The sequence below is a fragment of the Pleurodeles waltl genome, chromosome 2_1 (assembly GCF_031143425.1).
Source record: "Pleurodeles waltl isolate 20211129_DDA chromosome 2_1, aPleWal1.hap1.20221129, whole genome shotgun sequence".
Classification (NCBI taxonomy): domain Eukaryota; kingdom Metazoa; phylum Chordata; class Amphibia; order Caudata; family Salamandridae; genus Pleurodeles; species Pleurodeles waltl.
In genome coordinates this window covers 902704924-902729909 of record NC_090438.1, presented here as the reverse complement: position 1 = coordinate 902729909, position 24986 = coordinate 902704924, and the positions used below count along the sequence as shown (strand labels likewise).

Genomic DNA, 24986 nt, shown 5'->3' with positions numbered 1-24986 from the left:
AAAAATCTTTTTTTTTCATTATTTTTTAATAAATCACATAGATACCCCAACATGACGAACCACCCACAAAGAAACAAATAAGAAGAAAATAACCCACCCCTCAACTACAGTTATTCTAACTAATCTATAAACCTACACTAACCATCTAAAACCCACAATAAAATATCTAAGAACATCGTAAGGGAGGGGACTGAACTTGGAGGTGGCAAATCACATTGCAGTCACAGTTTTGCCTTTTTTAGTTTCTTTTTGATGTATTTCAACATCTTCTTATTTTCTGTAACTTCCTCCTCCAATCTGTCCAAAAGTTTGAGAATGAAGGACACGTCCCTCTGCAGATCCTGCAGCAACTGTGTTGCAATGGCAGCAGGTGGTGTGGGCTGCTGCGCTGGTTTGGTGACTGCTGCAGCCGATGTCGTTGGGGTGGTGTTAGCTGTGTCCCGCAGCACTGCTGAGGAGCCTGAAGTTTGCTGAGCCTTTTTAGGCAGTATGGGGGCCCCATGTGGGAATGCCCACCATTCCCCTGTAGCCTTCTCTGCCCAGAAGCGGCAACCCATACGTCTGTACCCAGACTCCACTGCCAGGATGTGGCGGTACCTTTCGGCCCTCTTCTGAAACTCATGCCTCTCCTCATTGGTCATGTTGGCAGCTGTAATATGGAAACAAGCAACCATCAGTGTCAGCATTGTGTGGAGTCTGTACAGATTACTAGCTTACACTGCTACATCTAATTACACATGCACTCCAACTCACATTCTAGAAAAAATAAAGGCCCTGATAAATATTGAAATCAACGCCGCCTTTGCATCATTATTTTGACACTAAATCGATGCAGACTTACAAAAGAAACTTATATTTTGTAAGTTTGCGCCGCTTTTGCGTCAAAAAATCATGCAAAGGCGGTGCCAAATTTACATTGATCAGGCCCAAATTTCCTCCTCATCTGTGTCTATTTCCAACCATACGTCACCAGTAACTTGGACATGTCATTGGGAGAGTGGGATGCTTTTGGTAACCATAAGGGGGTGAGAGCTGATAGGTACACATGCAAGCCTGATCAACATAACTGTCACCTACACTGTGAACATCACATCTACCTACACATTTTTTATTCTTCTCCCCCTGAGCCTAGGGAGGGATGGCCATGCTATCCATCATCTCAACAGTCCTGGTCCTCCACCAAGGCCTGACCACTCATACATGGAGTCAAGGAGTGGACTATATATTAGGAGGGCTGCCAATTAGGAAGCTGGTATCCATAGGTCAATCACATCTACATTCATGTGTCCAGGTGTAGACACCCATCAATATGGGATCAGCCATAAATATTCCTTTCACACCCAGTTCCATGCCAGCACACGTTGAGGCTTGACCTGCATGCAAGCTAATGACATTCCACAAAAGTGAAACATACATGGAGTTCAAAAGACGAAGCGTCATGCTGGGGGACAACTGCCAGCCCAGTCCTTCACCTTCATGACAATACAGGCAACAATACAGGATCAATATGGTGCACTCCTGTGTTGTCACTTATGACTGGGCACTTATTGCTATCTTACGTCCCTCGAGGGAGCCTTGCCCCATGGTGCACAGTAGGCTGCGATGAGGATGAGTTTGATTATGTGCCGGAAGGGACACCTTCCAACACATTACAGTTACCGAGAAAGAGGATATACAATAGATGTGTGCTGCCTAATGCATCAGCCATTGAAAGATCCCAATTGGAGAATACATGAGAGTATTCATCCTTAGTGAGCATTGTAGAGGCCCCCCCTTAGGGTGTGTGCTGAATTTGGCACTGACTCTGGTGTGAGCATATCTGTTAATCTGGGACTATGTCTAAATGCAATGGTTGTTGCTGTGGTTGTGCCACAGCAACATCCACTGCAGCTTATCACGCTGCCCCAGACATTGAAATCTACTCACACCTCAGTCACAGCAAATTTGGCTAACCCCATGCCAGTGGTGGTGTTATCAGGGTGCAATGAGGAAAGAAATTGGCATATACCCTTGCTGCACGCTGCAAAACACAGAGTAAGGGCAAATCACATATGTAGATACTATTTTGTGCAGGATGGTGTCCCTCCTGCACAACTAACCCTCCTCTCAATGCAGCCGACCATGCACCTTGGCACAAGGGTAGCTGCTTTGGGGCTTGGCTTCAAATTTAGCAACAACACAGGGGACAACACAGGGGTGCACTGTATACGATTAAATATGGCACAACCCTGTGTTGTGAAAATGACGAAGTGTGCAACTGCCAATTTTCTCACAGCATTGCACTCTGTCATTCTTAGTTACACATGGCACTACATGTGGCTTGTCACCACCTTGTATACAAGATGCTGGCCATTGCGCACCATCAGCCTCACAAGATGTGACCCTCTGGTGGTGTTTGGGGCTCTTTAAAATGGGCCATGATATCTCCATACAGCCTACTATGATATCTGATCATTGGACAGTTTATCACAGCTGGCACTGTATTCAACACACATGACTCACTCACACCAAACCATGGATTACTTCACAGGACACACATTCTCACACTTACTGGATGCATCAGGGTCTTCAAAACACACCACTTCACCAATAGTGTAGGGGGCTGGTCCACCTGTAAGACATGAATGGTAAACCATGCTTAGTATCAAATCATAGTCACTGTGAGTGGAGAAAAAATGTCAGTGAGAACTAATTAAGAGGAGTGACCTAGTCATCCTAGTGGAAATCAATGCAACAGAGACACCACTACTATCACACAATGACACCTACACTCAGATGAGTTATAGCAACATTCTGAACACTAGCACTGGGCCAGAGACTCCTGTGGTGCTACACCCTGAAACATTTATATGTGGCATTGTCATACAGCTATCTGGGGGCACGACACCCCCACTACCATATGGGACTGTTTGATCATGTATTTTCCATCTGAGGGCCATGCTATGGTTGTAGCAGTGGCAGGACCATTGTCATACCCATGGCATTTCTGCCTGCAACAGATGAAGAAAACAACTATGTCATCATCATAGCTCTCAGACATGCTACTACCCAGGAATTGTGTGGGTATTGCAAGGTGCTGGGAATTTGCATTACACACCCTGCAATGAACAGCGTTAAATGTGTGTGCCATCACAAGGAAGACACGCTTAAGAAATTGCTATTGCTGTGAACACATGTGCAGTTGCTTTACCTACCTGCACATTGACTGCATTGTGCTATGTATGTATTGCAAATAGTGGGTACTTGGGCATAGAAATAGCCCTCAACACAGACACATATCCTCTGTGGTCAGAGGATGCATCTGGAGTTGCAGGTTATTGAGTGATGTGGGAGAGATGGAGCTGATGCAGTGCAGCCTCATACTGTCAGTGAGGAGTTGTAGGCCAGTGGAACAGACTCTGCACATGTGTGTTGTATGAGGGAGGTAGAGGCTGTCTGTGACAGAACATGAACTGGAGCATGGAACTGCCAGTATTCTCTTCCCAATTCATGTTCAATCTCCCATACATGGCCTTGCCTAATGAGACAAAGGGGCCAATAGGTCAACAGTGGTGCAGCACCTGAGACTTGAGTAATGAAAAGTGAGCGCAGCATTTGCATCATTTTCCGACGCAAAAGCAATGCTAAATTACAATGTTTGAGGTTAATTTTGTGCTGCCAATGCGTCACACAGTGATGGAAGGGTGGTGCTATCCTCTCATGAATTTGGCCCCTAGTGCTGCCCCACATGATGTGTGCCCCTTACTACACCCTGGGCCATATGTACTAAAGCATTTTTCCATAGACACAGAATGGGTAAAACCCCTTGGTACATCTGGCCCCATGTGTGGTCTGTTTATACAAAATGGCGCAACATGGTGTATGGGGGAGTTGTGTAGTTAATACATGACACTACCCTGGCGCTTTGCAAGACTTACAACTCAAGTACTTAAACTAGTCCTGCAAGGCACCCAGAGGCACTTTGTAATTGAAATGCAGCTCTAATAAAAGTCTGCAATGATCATGCGTTGATCATTTCATGACTGATGTGGCAAAGTTGTCTTATGGAATCAAATGTACCATATTCATTACCCACTTAAGGCAAGTAAGCCCCCTTTGCAAACATAATGGCTGGGGCAGGGCTCATGTGTGTGAAATGTTGACAAAGCTGCGCTATGCATGCATTGCGCCACTTGGTTGAAACAATCCTGGGAGAAATGGTAGGCTGGCGGTGCCTTGGCATTACATACAAGACACTGTGCCGGTGCAAGGTGACCCTATGGGCTCTATGCCTTTGTGATGGTTGTGGAGGACTCATCGGGCATCTGACCTGCATTGGTATAATTGTTGAACATGTGAACTCCATGCCTGAACTGGTGTACATACTCTTCAGACCGGTTGCATACAACCTGTTCACAAGCATTGCATGCAGCACTCCAACTTATCTGCTACTGTCTATCAAAAGCAGTAAACAGTCAATAGTATGCCAATGGGAGACTTGCCAACAGTTCCATCCATCTCGATCCCCAGGTGATCTAGCAGATCCTGATCCCTGGCCACCAGATCTACCCAGCAAAGCTTCAGCTGGTGGTCATTCCGGCCTGTTTGATATACACGTCTAAGGTGGAGGAGCACCTTGCCCCACCGCAGCCGCCTGGCCTCTATCTGGTAGCTGAAGATCACCTGCCACCCATTTCCAGCATCATTGACAGCTAGTGTGCAACCAGTCAAAGGGATCCTCCAAGCTCATCCGCTGACATTCTGGTCATCTTCCTCTTTCTGGACATGTCAACAGATGTACAGAGTTCACCACAATAAATTATGATACAACATAAAAGGAAACTTAACCCCACTAACTTCACCCAACCATCCCAACTAATTAACAACCCCAGACAGACACCCCACAGTACAATTACAAAACTGGACGAAAACTACACAAAACCACACATTCTAGGACAAAATGCACATGAAATTACACAGGACACGCACAAGGGACACCACAAACTTCCAATCACAGCCAAAAATCGACCATCAGCTCCAATACTCAACCACACACAGTCCCAAAGGCACAGACTGTAAAGAGTAAGTGAAACTACAACCAGTGAACCATATCTGTAGATAGGATTTCCTATTACATCACTTCCTGGGCATGTGCGTCCCGTTTCTTAGTTAGGTGTGTTTTTATTCGACACGTTTGGCATATGCGTAGTTTATTTTAGATGCATAAAGCACATGCGTCGTTTACATTGATGCATGCCGGTTATGTGTCGATTTCACAGAAGGCTGCATTGCGTAGAACGTAGAATTCATGCTAATGGCCTATGTGTCATTTTCTTAACATTTGCAGATGTTTTTGACGCATTTGCGTCATATTGTTTGACTCTTTTCTTGATTGTGAGGTTTTTGGCATTGTCCTTGAGTACACCCTGCTTCACCATACAAATGACAGGGGCTGAGCTGCAATGTGGCATATGGTGTATGGCCACATGTGGGAGTCCATGCAGCAATGTGGTAAGGGTGTGATTGGTTGGGTCCATCAATAAGTGTGTTACAGAGTCAACAGCATGCAATCATTTGCACATCGTGCATATATATGCATGTGTAACAACACTGTCCACATATATTTGGCACATGTGTGCCCTATGTGTAGCTATGTGTAGGTATCTGAATGTGTGGGTGTACCACCTAGTAAACTCTGTGACAATAGTGTTTAGACATACCTATGACTGATGATATGAGATGGCCTAACTCCAACACATGCTTTGTCATGTATCAGCCATTACAATTTGGATTCAGAGTATGCAGTGTACTTGTCCTGCTTTAACATCACATTTCCATTGATGAGTTACATGGCATTGTATGTTGACTCTGTGGTGTTTAGTTGTATGTTCTGTCTTGTTGCTCAGGTACACGTGTGTCATGTGGTTACCCATGCATCTCAGTTGCTGGGGATGTCATGCACACCAGTGTTTGTGATAAATATGTGATATGCCCTGTGTGTGTAGAAATAATTGTAAGTGCATTTTGGTAACACAAATGAGATTGGTGTCTGAAGGGTTGTTCAAGGTCACATAACAAACTTACAGCATGGGCAGATATTGGAATTTGACTATTGTATATGCAGTCAAACCACTGGCACCTATTCAGTATGTATGTGGGTACACATGGGGAGATCATATATGGATGTCACAGGTGTTTTGCTGCCTATGCCATCATACCACTGCTAGGTTGAATACTGTCCTTAATCCTGGCACGTTACAATGCCAGGAACATTATGGCTGAAAACGTGCAGTGATACGTTGTATATGTGTGCTAGCCTCCAAATGGACTATCAGACTAGTCTCATTCATGTTTGTCTGTACTGTCACATACTCTGCTGTACCACGGGGTACCACAGTTGCAGTGTGGCATAGTTTGCAGGGCTACTCTCCATCATCACTTTGTGGGTATGAATGGCCACAGAAACACGTTTGTTTGGGAAGCTGCAAGTCCCTGGTGCTCCACTTTGTTCTTGCCCCTGTGCAGCTACAACAGGCACCTGACCATGCCATATGTTGATGTAGCCAGGACAGTGGTCTGTGGCTTAACAAAGCTGGGATCTAGGCCATTAATCTATGCTGACTCCACAGTGGTTCTACACATGCACAAGTGTGTTCATACAGACCAGGATGTGCTGCTTTGCTATGCAGTACTTGATGTCAGGCATTCCCCTCTCAGGTACAGTGCTCGGATGCTTGCACATATAGGACATCTCACATTCATGGGACTCATCATCTGTTTCCATTTGCAGCATGTGTAGGGGTTGTATGAGTATAGTTGTCTCAATGGTCAACAATTGGCATGGTACCGATGGTGTTTTAAGTAAGATGCCAGGTGCAGGACAATTGTCATGTTATGGTAGTGCCAAAGATGTCTGGGTCATGTATGTATTTGGCCAGCCTCAATATACATTTGTGAAGGATAGACCTGCAGTCATGGATGTGTTGCACTGTCCATTTTGGAGTATCTCTATTCATTTCCCTATTATTTTCTGGCATTACTGTGAAGTTATGTATTATGTCCTTCATCAATCACAGATATTTGGCAGTTACTGCTTTGTACGCATCTTCGCCAACTACATTGTGTGGTGATGTGGGGACAGAATCCAACATATGACTTGTGTGATGTTGGGATCTTGCCTCCTCCTCCTACTGGCAACTTGTTAGTTCCCGTACCATTGGTGGTATTTGCAAGATGTAATGGGTACCACGCACACAGCACTTGTGTAGTCTCCAGGTGACATGGCGTGTACTATTTGGAACTATCACTGAATATCTCTGAGCTGCCCATTCACACCCTCCTTGGAACATGGTCATGCAATCTTTCCAGCATCCCACAAACTAGTTGACTCTAACCATGACTGTATGATGTAAGAGTTATAAATCATCTCAGGTCTGTATTCAGCTCTCACTTCACACTCCAGATTGTGCTTTTGGAGTCCATAACATGTATGGGACACATCTTAACAGTTAGTACCATGCAATTGTTCTGTATTGTGATTGTGTATTGTGTTTTGGTATGTGATGTGTCATGTTGTCATACAGAGCATACTATTTAAAGCTGCATACACAGGTCAGGCATTGTTGATGATGTGCAAACTATTGCTCCCTAGGAAATATAACCCAGCATCTGTCTCTGTATTTAGATTTAGAGTTTCTGGAGACATGTGTGAAGACAACATATTTGTCTGACATATGTACACATTTGGTACATAGTGTGTATGATACACTCTGCCTATATTCCACCCATAATATGGTTTAATAACACTTTTTTTATTTACATCACTGCATTTACCAATAGTTGTTGTTTTTGTGTTGTGGATCTGCAGCCCTAGCTGCATATATTCTACTCTATACTAAGGTGCATTCCACAGACGTGTCTGTGCAATGAGTGAAATCATGTTTACTCTGTGTCAAAGTTGTGCCCCATGACAGTGGCAGGACAGTTTACCATGGATAGACTGTGCAGGCTCAACTTCTTCCATTTGTTACTATCCCTTCTCAAATCATGATAACTATAGTTACCGGTGAAGTCCCCACTCATCACACATGTTCCATGCAGCCATTGCAACTCACACTGAGCTGTGACAGTGTTCAGTTCTAACATTACTTCATTTACATTTTTTGACATCCTTACCTCGTATGTGGGCCCCTTGCATACATCATATTAGGACATGGTGTAGTTGGGTGTGATGGGCTATTGATTAGCAAGTTGGCAATGTGAAAGTACAAAATATATAGAGGTCCATGGATTGTGTCCTTCAGTTGTCATGTACCAATGATAAGTATGTAAGTGATGTGTGTGATGGTGGCAGTATGATCTAACACATCACATATGATGTTGCTACAACACTAGTCAGTTTAGTGTTTCTTACATGCTCCCTGAGGTTAGAGTCACATTCCTATGGCATATGTAGTGGAGATTAAATAGACCATAGCAGGATTGGTGGAAAAATGCAAACTGTTTATTTACAAATTTTACATGGTGATTTCTGTGGTTCTTATGTATAAAAGTTGTCAACAATATGCTGTCTCTGGCATACCGCAGCAGCTGTGTTGTGTCATTCCTCCTCCATACCGTCAGCACTATCCTCCTTCTCAGGCAGGTCTCCAACCTGGTTATATAATGGCACGTTCATTCACACACACATGTTGTGCAGGATGGCACATGTGAGGATTATTTTACACACAATGGGTGGGGCATAGAGGAGGCTGCCTCCTGTCAGGTCCAGACACCTGAATCTGGATTTAAGGATGCCAAAAGTCATTTCCACCACATTGCGTGTCTGATGGTGTCCCTCATTGTAGGCATGCTCTGCTGCTGTGTTAGGGTTTGCAAATAGGGTCATCACCCACGGCTGTATGCTGTAACCCTGATCTGCTGCAAAGGTTAAAGATGTAAATTGTTATTAAAGCTTGCAACCGAATTAGTATGTAGCATGGCAGTTGTTAGTTGGAGTTGGTTGTGACTCAGACGTGTTTGTGGTATGGTGTGAGTTCCTGGCCTTGTGCTAAGTTTCACTAGCACTGTGTTGTTGGCCATGACAATCTTGGGTATTGGCTCAAGGACCTGGGACATATAATTTGGATTCCTAACTGATGCTCAGTATGTATGTACCGTGTGTTGTGTAGTGTATCTTTGTAGCAGTGTGCTATCACTAGAGGGGACATGACACATCTTTGCAACACAATATGGTCAGATGTAGTGACAACATGGTAGCCCTACAAATCCTGGGCATCCCAGCCATTTTGACATGTGTCAGTACACATGAAGTGCAACACATTTTAAAGAGTAAATGACAGTGCACATTACAGCTCCAAAATTGTCAGCACCGTGCTGCATCATTTTTGCTATGCAGGAATGCACCATGTATAATGTATTACAAGGTAAACCTTTGTTTTTCCCCGCGCCGGTGCCAAATATGCAGCTGTGCACCAACACTGCCAACCTTGGACCAGGGTGCTTGGCTGGCTGCCCTGTGGAGGTGGATAAATCTGTGTAGGAACGGACACCTTCCTATACATGTACTATTTTCATGGGCAATTTTCTCTTTCTATGTGTGCAGCAGAATGCAGCACAGATATGTGGCACCTTATTGCAACCTGCAAACGCCACCCCTGGGATGGTGTTTGATGTTGGCACTATTTCAGGTTTTAGGTGACACCTACATCTGAGTCAGTGTCATCATGCTATGCGTCTTGTGGTGACACACCTACAGCAACACACATTGCACGCCACTACCACGCAAAGTGCTGCTTGGGAGAGGACCCTATTTACAATGTGGCATCAAGTTACAAAAGAGTGGTCATCCGCCAACTTGTACATACAGTGCAGGGCATGACGATGGCACTAGGGGCTCTTACATATGATCCTTAGTGATCTTGAGTGGCAGCTGATGTTTATGCCAGCCATCAGGTGTCCAAGGGTGTGTATCTCATTGTTTCAGGATGAGCAATATTACTAGTAGTGTTCCTCCTATCTTCCAATACATGAATCAGCATTTATACTCTCAACATATGCACAGTGCAGGCTATGGGATGGGGCACAGCTACTTTACAAATGTGTCCCTTAGCACAGTGCATGTAAGGTCAGTGATGTCCTAAATACTCCTACAGGGTCCCACTATAGCATCCATGATCTGCACTGTCTAACAGTGACTCTGCCCTACGGTGGGCCATTTATTGTTTACAGTGCAGACATGATGGTGTTGTGGGCCAGTAAGTGGTGCATGTGAGGTGGTACTACAATAGGGGTGGTGCAACTTCTCACAAATCTGGCACATGGTATGTAAGGGCTGGTAATTTGATATTCCTATGTGTGTTACCCATTGCATCAGGCAGATGAATATGCACACTGCAGGTAAGTCAGGTATGTGTTGATGAGATGTAGTTGGTAGTGGCACCAGTTGTCTGGCGTGTGATGTATGTTCTGGCAGAGACAGTATAATTTAAGGGGTCTGTGACTATGTGTGACGTTCGTTACATGGCCATGGTGTATGCCATTGACATTGCTGTGCTATTCTTTGTTTGGTGTAATGTGTGCATGAAGTGTATTTAGTAGCCAACCTGTGGGCATTTGAAGTGATTTGTGGACATCTTCTGTTAGCAAAGGATACATAGCTCCACCTGTCCTTCACGTGGCGTGCCGGTCAAGTTGTGGGTGTGTTACGTACATGTGGGTGTATGTATTTGTGCTGTGCATTAATTGTACTGTACTGCAGCATGGTGCATATGTATTGTTACCTGCACATCTGTGTTACCCTGACCATGTGTTTTTGGAGTGGTGTATGTCTTGTGTGTCCTACAGGGTTGGTGTGTTGTGTGTATATTGCTAGTTGTGTTGACTTACCTACAAGTAGGCCATTACCATATTGGCCATCCTGGAAGTCTTTGTTGAGCCTGCTGTGCCTGAAAATGTAGGCATCATGGACACTATCAGGATTCTTGAATAAAATGTTGGTAAATAGTCCACAGTGGCCCACTATGGCCTGCACATTTATGTAATGTGTATGTTTCCGGTTCCTGTATAGATATTCTGTTTCTGCAGGTGGGACAAGTCAAACATGGGTGCTATCCATTGCACCCTGCACATGCGAAAAGCCAGCTAATTGGTAAAATCCTTCGTTTATCTCCTGCTGCATTTGCCGGGTGACGGGGAAGCAGATGCAGCGGGGTGTCAGGGAGATGATTGAGTCTAATACCTTCGGCAGGAAGATCGAGAAAGACGGCTGTGACACACCAGCAACCAGTGCACCCGCTGTCTGGAATTACTCACTTGCCAGCATATGCAGGACAGCTAGCAGCTTTGTGACAGGTGATATTTTATGTAGTGTCTGCAGCCTGGCTGTGATCTGTGCCTCAATGAGGTGCAGCAGGCGTAGCAAGGCTTGCGGGTTGAGACGGTAAGTCCTAATGAGGTCTTGTTCCCTGAGGTCAAGGAGGGTTGTCATTAAAATTTGGCACAAATCGGGGTTGATGTAATTTTCGGGATCCGCCTCCCACCTGTGTGTCATTTTTGCACAGGTGGACAAATTTGGCGCTAGGGGCTTAGAGTCATTTTTTGGACTGGAACACCTACCTTGCATCTCATTAACCCAAGGTGGTTTCACACACCCAAAAAATTACGTTAACTCCTATATTTTGACACTAGATGGGTATTACGTAAAAATATAAATATGGAGTTAAGTTTGCGCTGAATTAGCGTCAAATAAATTGATGATAATTCAGCGCAAACTAAGTATAAATTTGGGCCATAAATGCTAAACAGCCATGAAGATGGATCATAATGGGCGTTTCTTGTTCCAACACCTTAATCATGGCTATATATTTTCCTAAACATTGTTGCCTGATGTTTTTTTTGCAGAGGAATAACTGCTTTTGCACAGTTTTATGATATGTATGTGATTAAGGAGAAGAAATTTGATGTGTGCAATCCAAGCCTAAACAAGAGCACAGGAACTGACACCAACCCAACTTTGATGCTTCTTTCCCTTCATTGGCTATACGAGGCTGATCCTTTATATTATTTTACCTGTATGAGCAAACGGATTAGTGTCTCAATGATGAATCCAGGAACTGGCTACATCTCTGGATTGAATAAGACAACCACCTCCACTGAGGGACTGGAACAGTAACGTGAAGCTGCCAATTGAAACTGTCTACTTTGGATTTTTTTTTAAATTCCTTGATTATGTGTGCTTAGCCAGAAATCTTAACTACAACATAAGGTTTTTACTGACTTTCGGGTGATTACCATGAATTCCATCATCTATACAGCCCTTCTAATTTTAATATTACAAAATCAAGGATTGGGTTTTATTAAATTTGATTGTTAAAAATACTTTAAATACTATGAATTACTTTTAACATTGACATCAAATGAACTGAAGTTTTTCTTAAAATACCATATAATACATTCAAAATATTTAAACATCATGTACACCCCCCAGAAACTCAAATCAAATCATATTTATTAGCCTATTAGTGTATTTAGGTTGTCTGGAACCTTACATTAAACTTTGTATTTCTATGACACTTCAGAAAATGCTCAATGCTTTAATACAACGTTACATTTTATAATATTTAAGTAAAGTTTGGATAATTAACTTACCCCATTTCAGGCTGTTCAGGATATCACCGATAATATAGATGAAAGCAACCAAGACCATACTGGTGGAGATAAAGGTTAGAAAACCAAGTGGACTAAGCAGACCGAGGAGAGGATACACCCATTCTCCAGCAGCAATGTATATCCATATGACCCTGTTAAGCAGAAGAGATTATTTCATGTCATGCTAACATCGAAAACTAACATACACATTATTAAATATGTTTTGCATTGTGAACAGAAGAAACTGTATTCTCAACACTCTAGGCATTTAAAGCAAATTTGTCTTAGAATGTCAACGCGATAGCTGATGAAATCGTGGGTAAATGGATATGACATACTAGACTTTCCTGATGGTCCTTAACAGCCACAATGTTTACACATCTTCAGTTTCTGTATAAACCTACTCTTCTCTCCACTACAATGTTTCTCATTGCTTACACTTTTAACCTCTGTCTCTCTAGTCCTCACAGTGAGATAGCAACACCAAAGCACCCCCAATGGTTGTGTAAGGACAGCAGTGGAAGGGCAACATCAAAGATTGCCCTGCTCCTGTCCAATCAGCAACTGGTCCTCCACCTTACGAAAAGCTCAGGGGGACCTCTAAGCATCCCAGAACCAGGAATTCCTCAGCAAAGGTAACACACTGACAAGGGTGCAGTATGTTTGTGCCTGTCTGAGCCCTTACCATCTGCCACACTGAGACTGTAGCATGCCAATACCAACACTAACACACAGACCATGCAAAAATAAACAACACTGGCATATTTCTAATACCCACAATCTCATCCACATACCACTTACTAGCGCACACTCCACCACAACCACACAAACTCCATCTTGTGTTAATTCTAACGCTACAGTCACCAACACTCTAGACATAAACATAATCAGACAAACCAGCCTAGATGCACTTTACAAGGAATATCTTAGAGCAATACTCATTGACAACAACATCAAAAACAGTAATTAAGCTGATGACACCAACTCCACCTCAAAATCTCCCCTACCTTAACATGGCCTTGAACTGATTCAGATACTGATGTCGTAGGTGCCTAAAGTTCAGCAGGACAACGACTGAATTCGTCATTTTCACCAATGCTTCCAAACAACAGCAGCTTGAAGACGACTTGTACTAAATCAACTGGATTCATCCTCAACACAGAATTCACTTTTAAAGAGAAAATTGCAACAAAGACCAAGACAGCATTGTACAACTTTCACTCGAAGAGAAACTAAAACCTCTTCTTCTAGAAACTGATTTCAGAACAACAGTGCAAACCATGGCCACCTTGATGGAAGCAATGTTTTCCTAAATTGCATCCCGGATATTACTTTTCCACCCCTGAAAATTATCCTACACACTACATCTCACCTTATCAAGGGCTTGAACAATTTCCACTGGACCACTCCTACACTCAAGGGCCTTTCCTTCAGGCCCAAGTCATCTTCAAGATGAACTGCAGTACATATTTGTTCCTTAGAAATGACACCCTAGCTGACCTGGCCTCGAAACTAACCACCTTAGGTCATCAGCGCCAGGTTGACAACATTATTGGTGAGGCTTAGGCCACATAAGTCAATTCTGAATATAAATTGGGAAGAATTACAAGGAGGGTATGAATGTGGCTGTTTTATCCACTTGTGAAATGTAAGCATTTTTATACATTCTAAAACTGGACTAGGCATTTAACTTCAATGGCAAATCTGTGCTGCTGCAACCTCTGCACACTCACACATATCTGCGTCCTCTGCAAAACATACTCTTTCTACAACCCTGCAAAGCTGTTTTGGTCAGCGATCTTTCATAGTGGCAGGACGTAATGCTTGCCCCAGATTCCAGCAAGTGAGTACAGCCAGTGAGACAGACTTCTTTTAAGAGGGTTTGGGTGGAAAAGAGGCGTTAAATATTGGTCTTTAAAACACAATTTTAACATATAATTGCTAATATGTCATAGGTTCTTAAAGAGAACTTAAGAAGTATTACAGTACTTCTGTGGTGTGCCAAGAAATCTTGACCATTCCCAGGGGCAAACCCCTTTTCTTTCCAAAATGTGTACATGCTTTATGCCAGGACTTAGCTCCAGTATTCCAGGGTGCCCTTCCATGCTAAGAATTGCATGCAATATGTCAGTGATAGAATTTTGCCATGAATGCTCCAGTATATTTTGGGTACCCCATATGTAAAAAAATATACGCAGTAAGTAAAGACTAGCAATTTACCATGCAAGACCACATATCATGGGCGTCCTCTCATATGCCAAGAAATACCTACAGAATTCCAACACCAGAATTTAATCACGGGTGCCCTAATTTTCCAAGAATTATCCTGTGTATGGTAACGATTGCCTTTAACATGGGTAACACCCTAAAACATACATCAAAGGACCCTTACATATACGCCAATAATTGACTTCAGTATTCCAGGAAGAGTAGCACACTCAAAAGCATGACACTCTCACACCGTACTGTCCTCTCGCTCTCAAAAACACACACTGTAATACACATTTACACACACTTTCACACATTCAATGACATATTCACACGCACTTTCACACGCACTCACCCTCACACTCACACATGCTCTGTCTGACACACTCGGTCTTACATTCACTCCCACTAAAAGTCTTTCTCTCTCTCTCTAACACTCTCTCATACACTCACACTTTTCCAATCGCCCTGTGTTGTGTTAGAACAACTTGCACTGTTCTGTCATCCGTGGATTGTCTGTTACTAAGGCTGGTTAAAATCATTTTCTTTATACCCTATTCAAAAGTGAAAAAATCATGTTGCCAATGCTTGTTTCGTGCATGATGAGAATGAAACAATGCAGAAAAGTGGTGATAGACTAAGGTTATTTATTGGATTTGCATGTCAATCAAGTGGTATCAATAGTTGAAAAAGACGAGACCACTTTGTAAAACTTAAAAATGACATCCAGGTGATCTTATAGTATTAGTGACTCCTACAGGCGGTCTTGGATTTTTAGCCAACAACACTTTGCATGTTGAGATTTTCAGCACCTACATCCAATGTTTAAAAATACTAAATGTACCAGAATGCAGCAATGTGGTGCAAGAAAAGCAGGACTGGCTGAAGGAGTCACACAAGACAAGGGTACACGTGGCAACTATGCAAATATTTAAAAAACAAATTTCAGTTTGTGCTATTTGGTTTTGTTCTCGAAGCAATCAAAGGTTGTTAATCAGTGAAGTCATGAAAGGACGGAGACTGATTTTTATGGGCAGATGTTAAAGTTTGAGTGTCACACTCCTGTACAACAATGTCACTTACTAAAGACATTACTTGCTAGCCCATTGGAAGCACCCATGCGTTGTGGACAATTTGTCATAGCACCATCAGCAACCCGCATCTCTCCAATTGTCCCTGTGTTGCAGCAGCAGCAATTGAAAGCCTCTGGAATGTAATGATGAATAGAAAGCCCCACCATGGGAACCCCTGTTCCCAAGTAGGGCCTAGACCATGGTGAATTTCACAAGCCTTTTAGCTGAGCCACTGTAGCCCGCTGGTGCCCGTGCCTCAAATAGACAAAACCACTGCAGCAGCGAGGACACTTCAAGATTGAAAATGAAAAGATGATAGAAACAAACATTCAAAAACCTGGCCTTCTTGATCGATGCCTGCATGATATGGAACATTCCCATCAGTAACGCTCCAACCTTCCTGCAATTCAGAAACAAAGTTGAATACATATGTTCAAGGCGCACTACCCCCACAAACTGCCAACCAGCTACCTGCCTCTTGTGAATGGTCATCTGAATCCGATCCCTTCTGAATGCTCCGTAGCATCCCAGCTAGGTTTGTGCTATACAAAAACACAACATACAAAATAAATGCATTCCATCTCTTAGCTGAGACTACCAGCTAATTCTCAAACTATGTTTATGAAAGGGATACAAGAGCTTGCATCAAAATGCAGCTTCATATTAAATGTAGAGTGGAGGTTTACATGCATTAATCAGATTTGTGCATTATCACTAGCATGCTGAATAGTAATCTACATTACAATTCACATGTATACACTGATATGATGCTATTGCCTTTAAAAAGATTTTAGGTGGATTTTCTTCCTAGCCTATGCTGACTAGGCCTCACCTAGGGCTCAACCCCAACTTGCTAAAAATGGGTCTCTAATCATGTTTGTGTTCTGTTTATTAGTCCTGCCGCACCTAATCATGAAAGTCATGTTTGTTTATTTCCAGCAGTCACTGTTCTTGTAGAAGCAACTCTAGCATGGGCTCAGTTAAGTATCTTTGTTGGAGGCTGGCTCTCTATGTAGTGCACAAAAACGATGTGCACTGTGCAGGGAGTCCGAGCAATTCCACGTTGGTTCACAGAGGTAAAAACTAGACCACCTAATGCTCTAATTTTTGTGTTAGCTTGGTCGAGCAGTTAGGCCAATCTTGGAGAAATGCTAAGCATTTGTTGTACCCACAGTATCAATAAATGTGGACACACACTCAAAAGAATAACTCAAGACGAGTTTACAAAAATACTTCAGATCTTGATAACATTTTTAAGACCAAAATCATCAAAATCAAAAGTACTTTTTAAGTTATGATTTTTCAAAGTTTAGCAAAAATAGTCTTTTTGTGGGTAATTAAGCACCATAGGAATGAATGGGTGAAAACTTTAAACATGCATATCAAATCAGGCAATAATTTCACAAGGGTCACCTTCTGGTTTCAGGTCGAGGTCATCGAGACATCCTGTGGGCCAGCTGGCGAAGTTCGGGCAGTACCCAGCTTGAGTGGGAGCAGCTACTGAAAGTCTTGGAGCTGGTGCATGACAGGCGAGCGGGACCATTTGGAAATGCACTGCACAGGCAGACTTAAAGGTGAATCCAGTGGGTCCCCTGGGAGTGTAGAGTTTGCAAGGGGTTGGGGACACCTAGAGCACAGCTGGTTCTCTGATGCAAGGGCCAGGGAAGCCAGGTGCAGAGCAGATAGGTCCGCCAAGAACTGTGCGCAGAGGAGCCTTTGGAACTACTGCACAGGTTACTTGGAGGGTGGATTGCAGGTCAGCCAGGCCACTCTGGGGGGTGGTTCATAGGTGGTGCCCTGAAGTTCCTCAGCTGTTGCTTGCTTCTGGTACTCGGTGAGTCTGGAGTGGTCTTTCCTGTGGGTGTCTGACGTTGGAGGTCCAGGACCCCTGGCTCTTATAGAGTTCAGCCACTGGAGGTTGTAGTGCCACCATACTTGACACACTTGCTGGGTTTGTCCTCCGGTTCCATTGGGGAAATTTGGTCTGGTTGCTTTGTCCAGTTCTTTGGTCAGCGGCTGGTCAGTGAACTGGACTTCACTGCATCTTGCTTGATGGTTTCAAGAAGGTTGGGGGTCCTTTAGGGTTTCTTAGAGTCTAGCTGATGTCCAGTTGACCCCTCAGTGGCGACTGTCAAGCCCTGGGAGCAGCAGGAAGGGTTTGGTGCCTTTTTCTTCTTGCAGCAGGACTTCTGTTCTTGAGCCTTGGGTCTTCTTTGTTGCTGGTCTTCTTGTGTCCATCGAACCTGATCCATAGGTCTGGGGATGCCTACTAAATACTGCATTTAGGGGAGCACCTGATAGTGGCCAATGGGCCAACTACCTTAGGGTGGCTACACCCATGATGTGACCACTCCTGAGCTAAGGGGAGAGGTCATGTCCCTAACCCTGATTGGCTATTTTCCTACCATGCAAGATGGAGGAAAATGAAATGGAGATTTCACCTCACCTGTTACACCTGAAGGGTTGTGCAGGAAGAGGGTGGCCACTCCTTCTAGTCTTTGTGCATGTTCCCGCCACTTCTCCAGCCAAAAGTGGGGGTTTGCAATGGAGGCGACCATCTACTGCTAGCAGCAGGGCTGTGGGATGAGTTTCAAGGGTGGAGAGTCCTTTGAAGCTCACAGGCAGGGCAATGCACATTCCTGGGGGAGGAGGTGTAACACCTCTGCCCAGGCAGGGCTTTGTTTTCTGATAGCAGAGAGCAAAGGCCCTTACCCCAGGGATCCAGAATATTGTCAGGTGGTGGTAGGCTGGTTGGGACTGGCCAGCAAGCATGCCAGGGCTAGTTAGCTTTTTACATTTTGCAATAAATCCAATATTGGTACCAGTTTGGATTTGCTGTTCTGAGACATTTGAAACCAAACAGCCGACGGTTCAGAGTGACCTTCACGTAGCTGTAAAACTCATACTGACCAGTGTCCAGCACATGCAATGGCCACTCTGTACACTTACTATGTCCCAGGTTTGGCAAGGGCACAGTAGGGGCATATTGCTCATGCACCTATGCTCACACATGCATTATAGTGCACCCTTACTTAGGCTGCAAAGCCTGCCAGAGGGGTGACTTCAGGGGCCTACCCTTAGTACCCCATGCCCTGGCTGCCTAAGTACCATTTATTAAGGAATTATTGGGCTGCTAAAGGTGTTGTCAATTACGCCAATGCATCCCAACAGATTTGGGGAAGAGATCTGATCTTCTGAGCCTGTTTAGAGTGTTCCAGGGAACAAACAACTTTGAAACCACAACATATTCCAGGCAAAAGCTAACACGTCAAAAGAGGCAGTTTCTCACAATCGTCCACCTGCACACTGTACTGCATTGATTCACAATGGTTCACTGTTCTTTACTTAGTTTTTTTCTGACATCTCCTGGTGATGATAACTTAGGTTGGGCTGAATCCATATTCATGTAGTGGGATAGTGCTTGGGTGGCTAGCTCGTATGACACTTATAATTCTTATTTTGATTTGTTTAAAATATATCTCTTTTGCTCACACCGGCCCCTTCTATACTTACCTATAAGAAACTATCTTATAAAAACCCTCGATTTTGAGGGTGAGCCAGATGACTTTCACCTCCTACAAGGGATGCTGTCCAATTTCTTACATACTTGCTAATTATTTGGGACTTAAGCTATTTTTGATTTTGTGTCTTATTCTGTATTGTCATATTACTGAAAGCCTTCATGGTATCAGTATTATCCATCTGCTCTTTACAGTTTCTTTGTTGTACATTTCCACCTTTTTACATTTTAGTAATAAATCTTTATAAATGTTCTAATTACAACCTGGAGCTCACTAATTGAGCCAGGCCCTTTTGTACCTAATTGTAATCTGATATGCTGATCTGCACCTTATCTTGGGACACCTTGACTCATAAAATTGATGTGTAACACCATCTCTGATACACCCACCTGTGTACACGCTATTAAAGAATTTAGGGGTACACAGTACCCCCATTAGCAGCATTTATTCTGGGCAGTGACATCTACTGCATTTCAGAACCTGAAATCAGGGATAAACTAAAGCAATAATATCTAGCACAATGCATTCATTGACTTCTGTGAGCACTTCTAATTTCACATTGACTTTTTTTTAATTTAAATCTACAGTGCCAAATTTCCCAGTGAAGTTGTGCAAGGTCAAAATCCACCTCTCCAATAAGTTGCACATTTTGAGGCTGGGATTCCTTCCATTCTCAATCTACTGACTCACCAACTCAGTGAAAATAATTTAACTTCTCGTTCTGCGGGTATGATTTGTTTTATTATGTAATTCTGGTTTTCACATAATTGTAAGTTGTTTTTCTTTTGTTTTTCTGTTGTTTGTTAACTTAATGTTACCTCGTCACTCCCATCGAAGCATTTCGATGTCTTTATCCCTTACTCAGACGGATAACATTAATGCAAAATAAAAACATCACCTGAAAATAAAACCATATTTTAACATAATGGCAAAATTATATTTTTGTGGGATTAATTTTACCCCATAAATCGCAGTTGTAATGTTTGTTTAGCAGTCAGTTTTAAAATATCAGATTTAGCTGTGAAATTCAGAGGTGGAATATAGTCCAACCCTGCCATTCGGCAGCCGTGTTGGAAGAAAAGGAAAATGTCCCCTATGCTTAGGAAGACAGCTTTGCTGCACCACCTAAACACTGCTTCAGTTGAGTTATTGGGTAAAAGTCCAGAGCACCCGCTCGTTTTGGAGTGGCCAATAAAGCAATCCTGACTGTAGCAAGGAATGCCAAAAAACTTTCAATAGCTTCACAAGTGTTGCATGTGTCTAAAAAAGCAAGCTGCTACTGTTAACCCGTGAGTACAGGTGTAGGCTAGGGACTATACTTGCCCCATCAATAAGCTGCATCAGACTACATCAGCCCCCATCAGACTATACCAGAGTTTAGTCTTTGTGTGAAGTTGGCGGCCGGATAGGTCACTACCAGCATCAAAGACCGCTAGGCAAACTCAACCCTTACCTTGAACCCTCGTGATTAAAGCAGAAGACCAAGCAACACCTGGTGCTAAAGCCTCGGGGCTGTCTGCAAGGAGACTGGTTGTACCTGGAGTCAGACTGAATGAAAAGGCCAGAAAGAAAAGAGATGGTTGGAGAGTACGGGCTGATGGTCTATATACCCAAGAAGCGGTAGTAGGCATAAGTAAGTACGATTTTGGGGGCTGCTGGGTGGCACCTCATGCAGATACAGTTAAGTGCTCAGACAATCCTTGTTTGTGCAAGGCTGGTGATATTTTGTTCTGCAGATGTCTCTTACAGTTTTTACAGCTCTCTGGAAAAGGATGGCACCATTCTGATTTGTTGCAGAGCAAAAAGGGGAGGAGCCAGGAAGAGAGGCATGGTTTGTCAGCAAGATAGCAAGAATGTATATTTCTGAAACATCTGAGGAGCTGTATAATTTACAAATAATTAGTGCACTCAAAGGGCATATTTTGCAAATTAACTTGTAGGTAATGGTGATAACAAGGTTAATTATTACCCAATTCGATGGGCTCATTTTAATGACCTCAGAAGGATGACAAACTAAGTGAATCTACTGAGGTTCAAACCTGTGACCTTCAGATTGACTTTTATTATTGGATCATGTGTCCAATTAGCTATTTTAAATGTATTCCAGCCATCAAAGGCTGGCAGGTGAGAGAAAGCCCACAAAATCATATTTTAAATACAGATCTAGCATGTGAGAAGGGGTGGAACTAGCAAAAGACGGAGACAGAAAGAGAGAGGGGAAGATGGGAGTCAGAAAGAGAAAGGGGTCTTGAAAGAGAACTGAGATAGAAGAAGAAAAAAGGGAGATTGTAAATAGAGGAGAATGAAATGGGTAGAGAGAGCTTAGAAGGAGGAGAGCGGGACAGACACAGGTATAGAAATTGAGAGGGGGAGAGAATACAGAGAAAGAACGAGAGAGAAACAATGAGGCCACAAAAACTAACTTTAGCAGGACTTGCCTGGTGAAGCTCCTTCAACAGACCAATCTACCGCCTCAGCAACACCATCACTTTACAGCACAATAATGTTTAAAGTTCTCTTAGTAATTTGTCACAAAGTCACATTCTGAGAATACAAATATAAACTCTGTGGCTAACAACTATAGGCTACCCTTTTTATGTGCATTTGAGGATAAACATGCTATAGGATAAGGGAGTGACTATAATACTCCCGTGTGTTAGTACAGGCACCCAGAGGGGACTAGACCCGTCGACTTTAGACTACAAGAACAAAGTCTTGTGAAAGCAAACAATGTATTAAATTAACCAGGCATAAGATCTAGGGCAATTCATTTTTTCAACATCATCTAATACACGACTACCAAAAAGAAGAGACTCATGAAAGGAAGGCACATGTCAGCAGCAAGTGTCAGAGGACTTAGCAACACCTTTTGATGAAAATAACCACACAGGTTACGTTTATTTTATTTTACTTCATTTATTTTATCTTACTATATTTTATTTCATTTTGTTTTATTTATAATATGCTTAAATGACTGAGGGAGGTTACAGAATGCTGACGCCATCCCGAGGAGGGGGGTGAAGAGAAAGGGTGATGTAGTCATACAGAATTAGACGCATGGAGGAAAAGGAGTGTCTTCACTTGCTTTCTGAAATAGGCGATGTTGGGATCATGCAAGATGCATAGGAATAGAGTTCCAGAAGGAGGAGTCTGGAAGGTGCAGAGGCTTTCTCCCAAACAGTTTCATTATAGGTGAGTGTATTAAGGGACTGCTAGGGGAGCCTAACATTAGGCATTTGGTCAGTCTTTATGGATTGAATTATATATAAAGCTGTTCTGCACAGTAATTTGCATACCAGATAGAGTTGGAAATCATTTCTCTGCTTCACGGGTAGACAGTGGGGAAATATTAAAGTTGGATGATGTGGTTCAAACCTTTTAAACAATCAAATATGTTTTGTGCTGTCTGTTGCATGTATAGGTGTTTGGCTGCGAATCTCCAAAATATGCCTTAGCAGTAGTCGATGACTATGACAACTTTGATTCTCTTGTAAATTGGAAGTACAGGTAGAGTGCTTCTGAGTTCTCAGACTTGCAAAATGTGTTTTTGAGGGGAATTGTTAGGTCGTTGTTGAATATGACTCCCAGATTTCTGACTGAGTTAGGAGGAGTAGAAGAGGAACCCATTGAAAGAGACCAGATGGAAAAAAAAGCAAGACTCGCATATTTCAGAAATATCTCAGATTTTGTGCCACCCATTCACAGACATTTGCCTGTCACTCATTTTGTTTTGTTCTGATTCTTTTGGGAGCTATCTGGATTTTTAATTAGAACTTTAGAATGGTGGGAGCTTCCCTAAGACAAGGAAGTATCTCAAGGGCAGTAATGGCTGCTATATGTCTGTGGAATAGCCTTATAGCCCTTCTGCCTTGGGCCATATCAGCTGTTAAAAGCCCTCTCCCTCGTTATAGGCTCTTTTTGAGCCTCAGCACCATAACCAGATTTGAGAGCCTTTAATAATTAGTATAGCCCTCGTCAGCAGGCTATAAAGCCATAATGTCATCAGCATACATGTGATTTCCAGTTTGAAGACTGCTGAGGTTCGTATCAAGGGGATCCAAGAAATTGAAGTGTGCCAACTAAAGGGAAATATATGGGCAAACAACTGATGACATCATTTAAATTAGAAATCTTAAGTATTGCATGAGACTACTGAGTACGGCAAAAGAATTGGGCAAACCATTTACTCACAATGAAGGCAGCCAGCAAATTTACCTAATGAGGAATCCTCAATGGAGTACCAGAGAGGTCAGTCCTCGGGCCATTTTTCTTTAGCATATTTGTGAGTCCATTAACTCAGATTATTGAATAACATCACCTGCATGTTTGAATATATACAGATGACACAAAACTACACAAGGATTTAGAAAATAAAACAGAGGATCAAGCCACATCACAGAATAACTGAATCATACATATGGTTCAATTATTTTTTTTTTTTAAAGTCTTTTACTGAATGTTTCCAAATCAGAAATTCTTGTGCTTAGAGCCGAAAAGTGTGGAACAAGACATTTGAAAAGGCTCCTATCTCTGGGATTTGTTTATATCAAAACACACAGCATTCATAATGTTAGTGTCTGGTTTGATTCCTGTCTATTCTTCACCCCAAAATTTAATACAATGAATAAAGTAACCCCTGTCTCTGCAATGTAAATTCTCCAAATAAACACTGGCAAAGCCAACAGGTCTCACCTTTGGGACCTACTGGCTTTGTCAATGGTTTTTAGCAAAGGGGCACAGCATATGTAAAGCTGTGCAGACGGTTAAAGTATAAAAAAACATCTTTGACAGGGCTCACTGCGTCATTTTGCAGGCATTACCACACAAGCGCACACCTACAAAATGTCCAGGCTACTTTTTTTTGTCTCCATCACTGAATTTCTCCTTCCACGGCCTGACAGAATAAGACCCATCAGCCGTTTCAGCCATTCGAATGCCTGCCCGATTTATAATGGGTGGTTGAATAGTCAGGTTCTACTCCCCTTTACCACTGTGAAAAATGTGTCAGTATGGGACAATAAAAATGTTTAAAAGACCCTCCCCTACCATGGGAGTTGGTCGGGGGCATTAGATAAATCCCAGACTGGGAATTTGTTTTTGAAAAAAAACAAAAACATGTTAAAAGCTTGATGGATCATTCCGCCATTTTGATGGTACCATCTGTCAAAATGTTAATACACCGACAGGAACTACAGTGTTGGTGGTTACTGCAAATGTTAAGAGATGCATGCCCTTAGGAAGTAAATAATGTACTCTAAATCAGACCCTATATCAGTGAGAGACAAGCCCGTATATGCAGTAACCGAGTAATAGTTAGCCAGAGTCCAGTGGCTAATGGACCACAATGTACATTTCAGTATGGATATCCATACAATTAAAACGGACACTTTTTTCGTCAATTTACTATTTTTCCCCAGAAATGTTAATAATATTTGCCGAATAAATAAATATTGAATCCCTTTGGATTATTCCAGATATATATATTCAACCCACGCAAACCCCCCAAAATGATATCATCACTTTTAATTATATAGTAAGCATAACAAAATGATTTGAA

General features: G+C 42.7%; 1 protein-coding gene across 2 annotated transcripts in view; it reads right to left on the bottom strand.

The window, feature by feature from the left end:
- ADTRP (androgen dependent TFPI regulating protein) overlaps window positions 1–24986 on the bottom strand; it is a 449162-nt gene that overhangs the window by 106710 nt on the left and 317466 nt on the right. For both annotated transcript variants that reach the window (XM_069218830.1, XM_069218829.1), the window contains one exon: window positions 12628–12779. In XM_069218830.1, the coding sequence (XP_069074931.1) occupies window positions 12628–12779 (152 nt within the window). The remainder of the gene's footprint in view (window positions 1–12627; window positions 12780–24986) is intronic.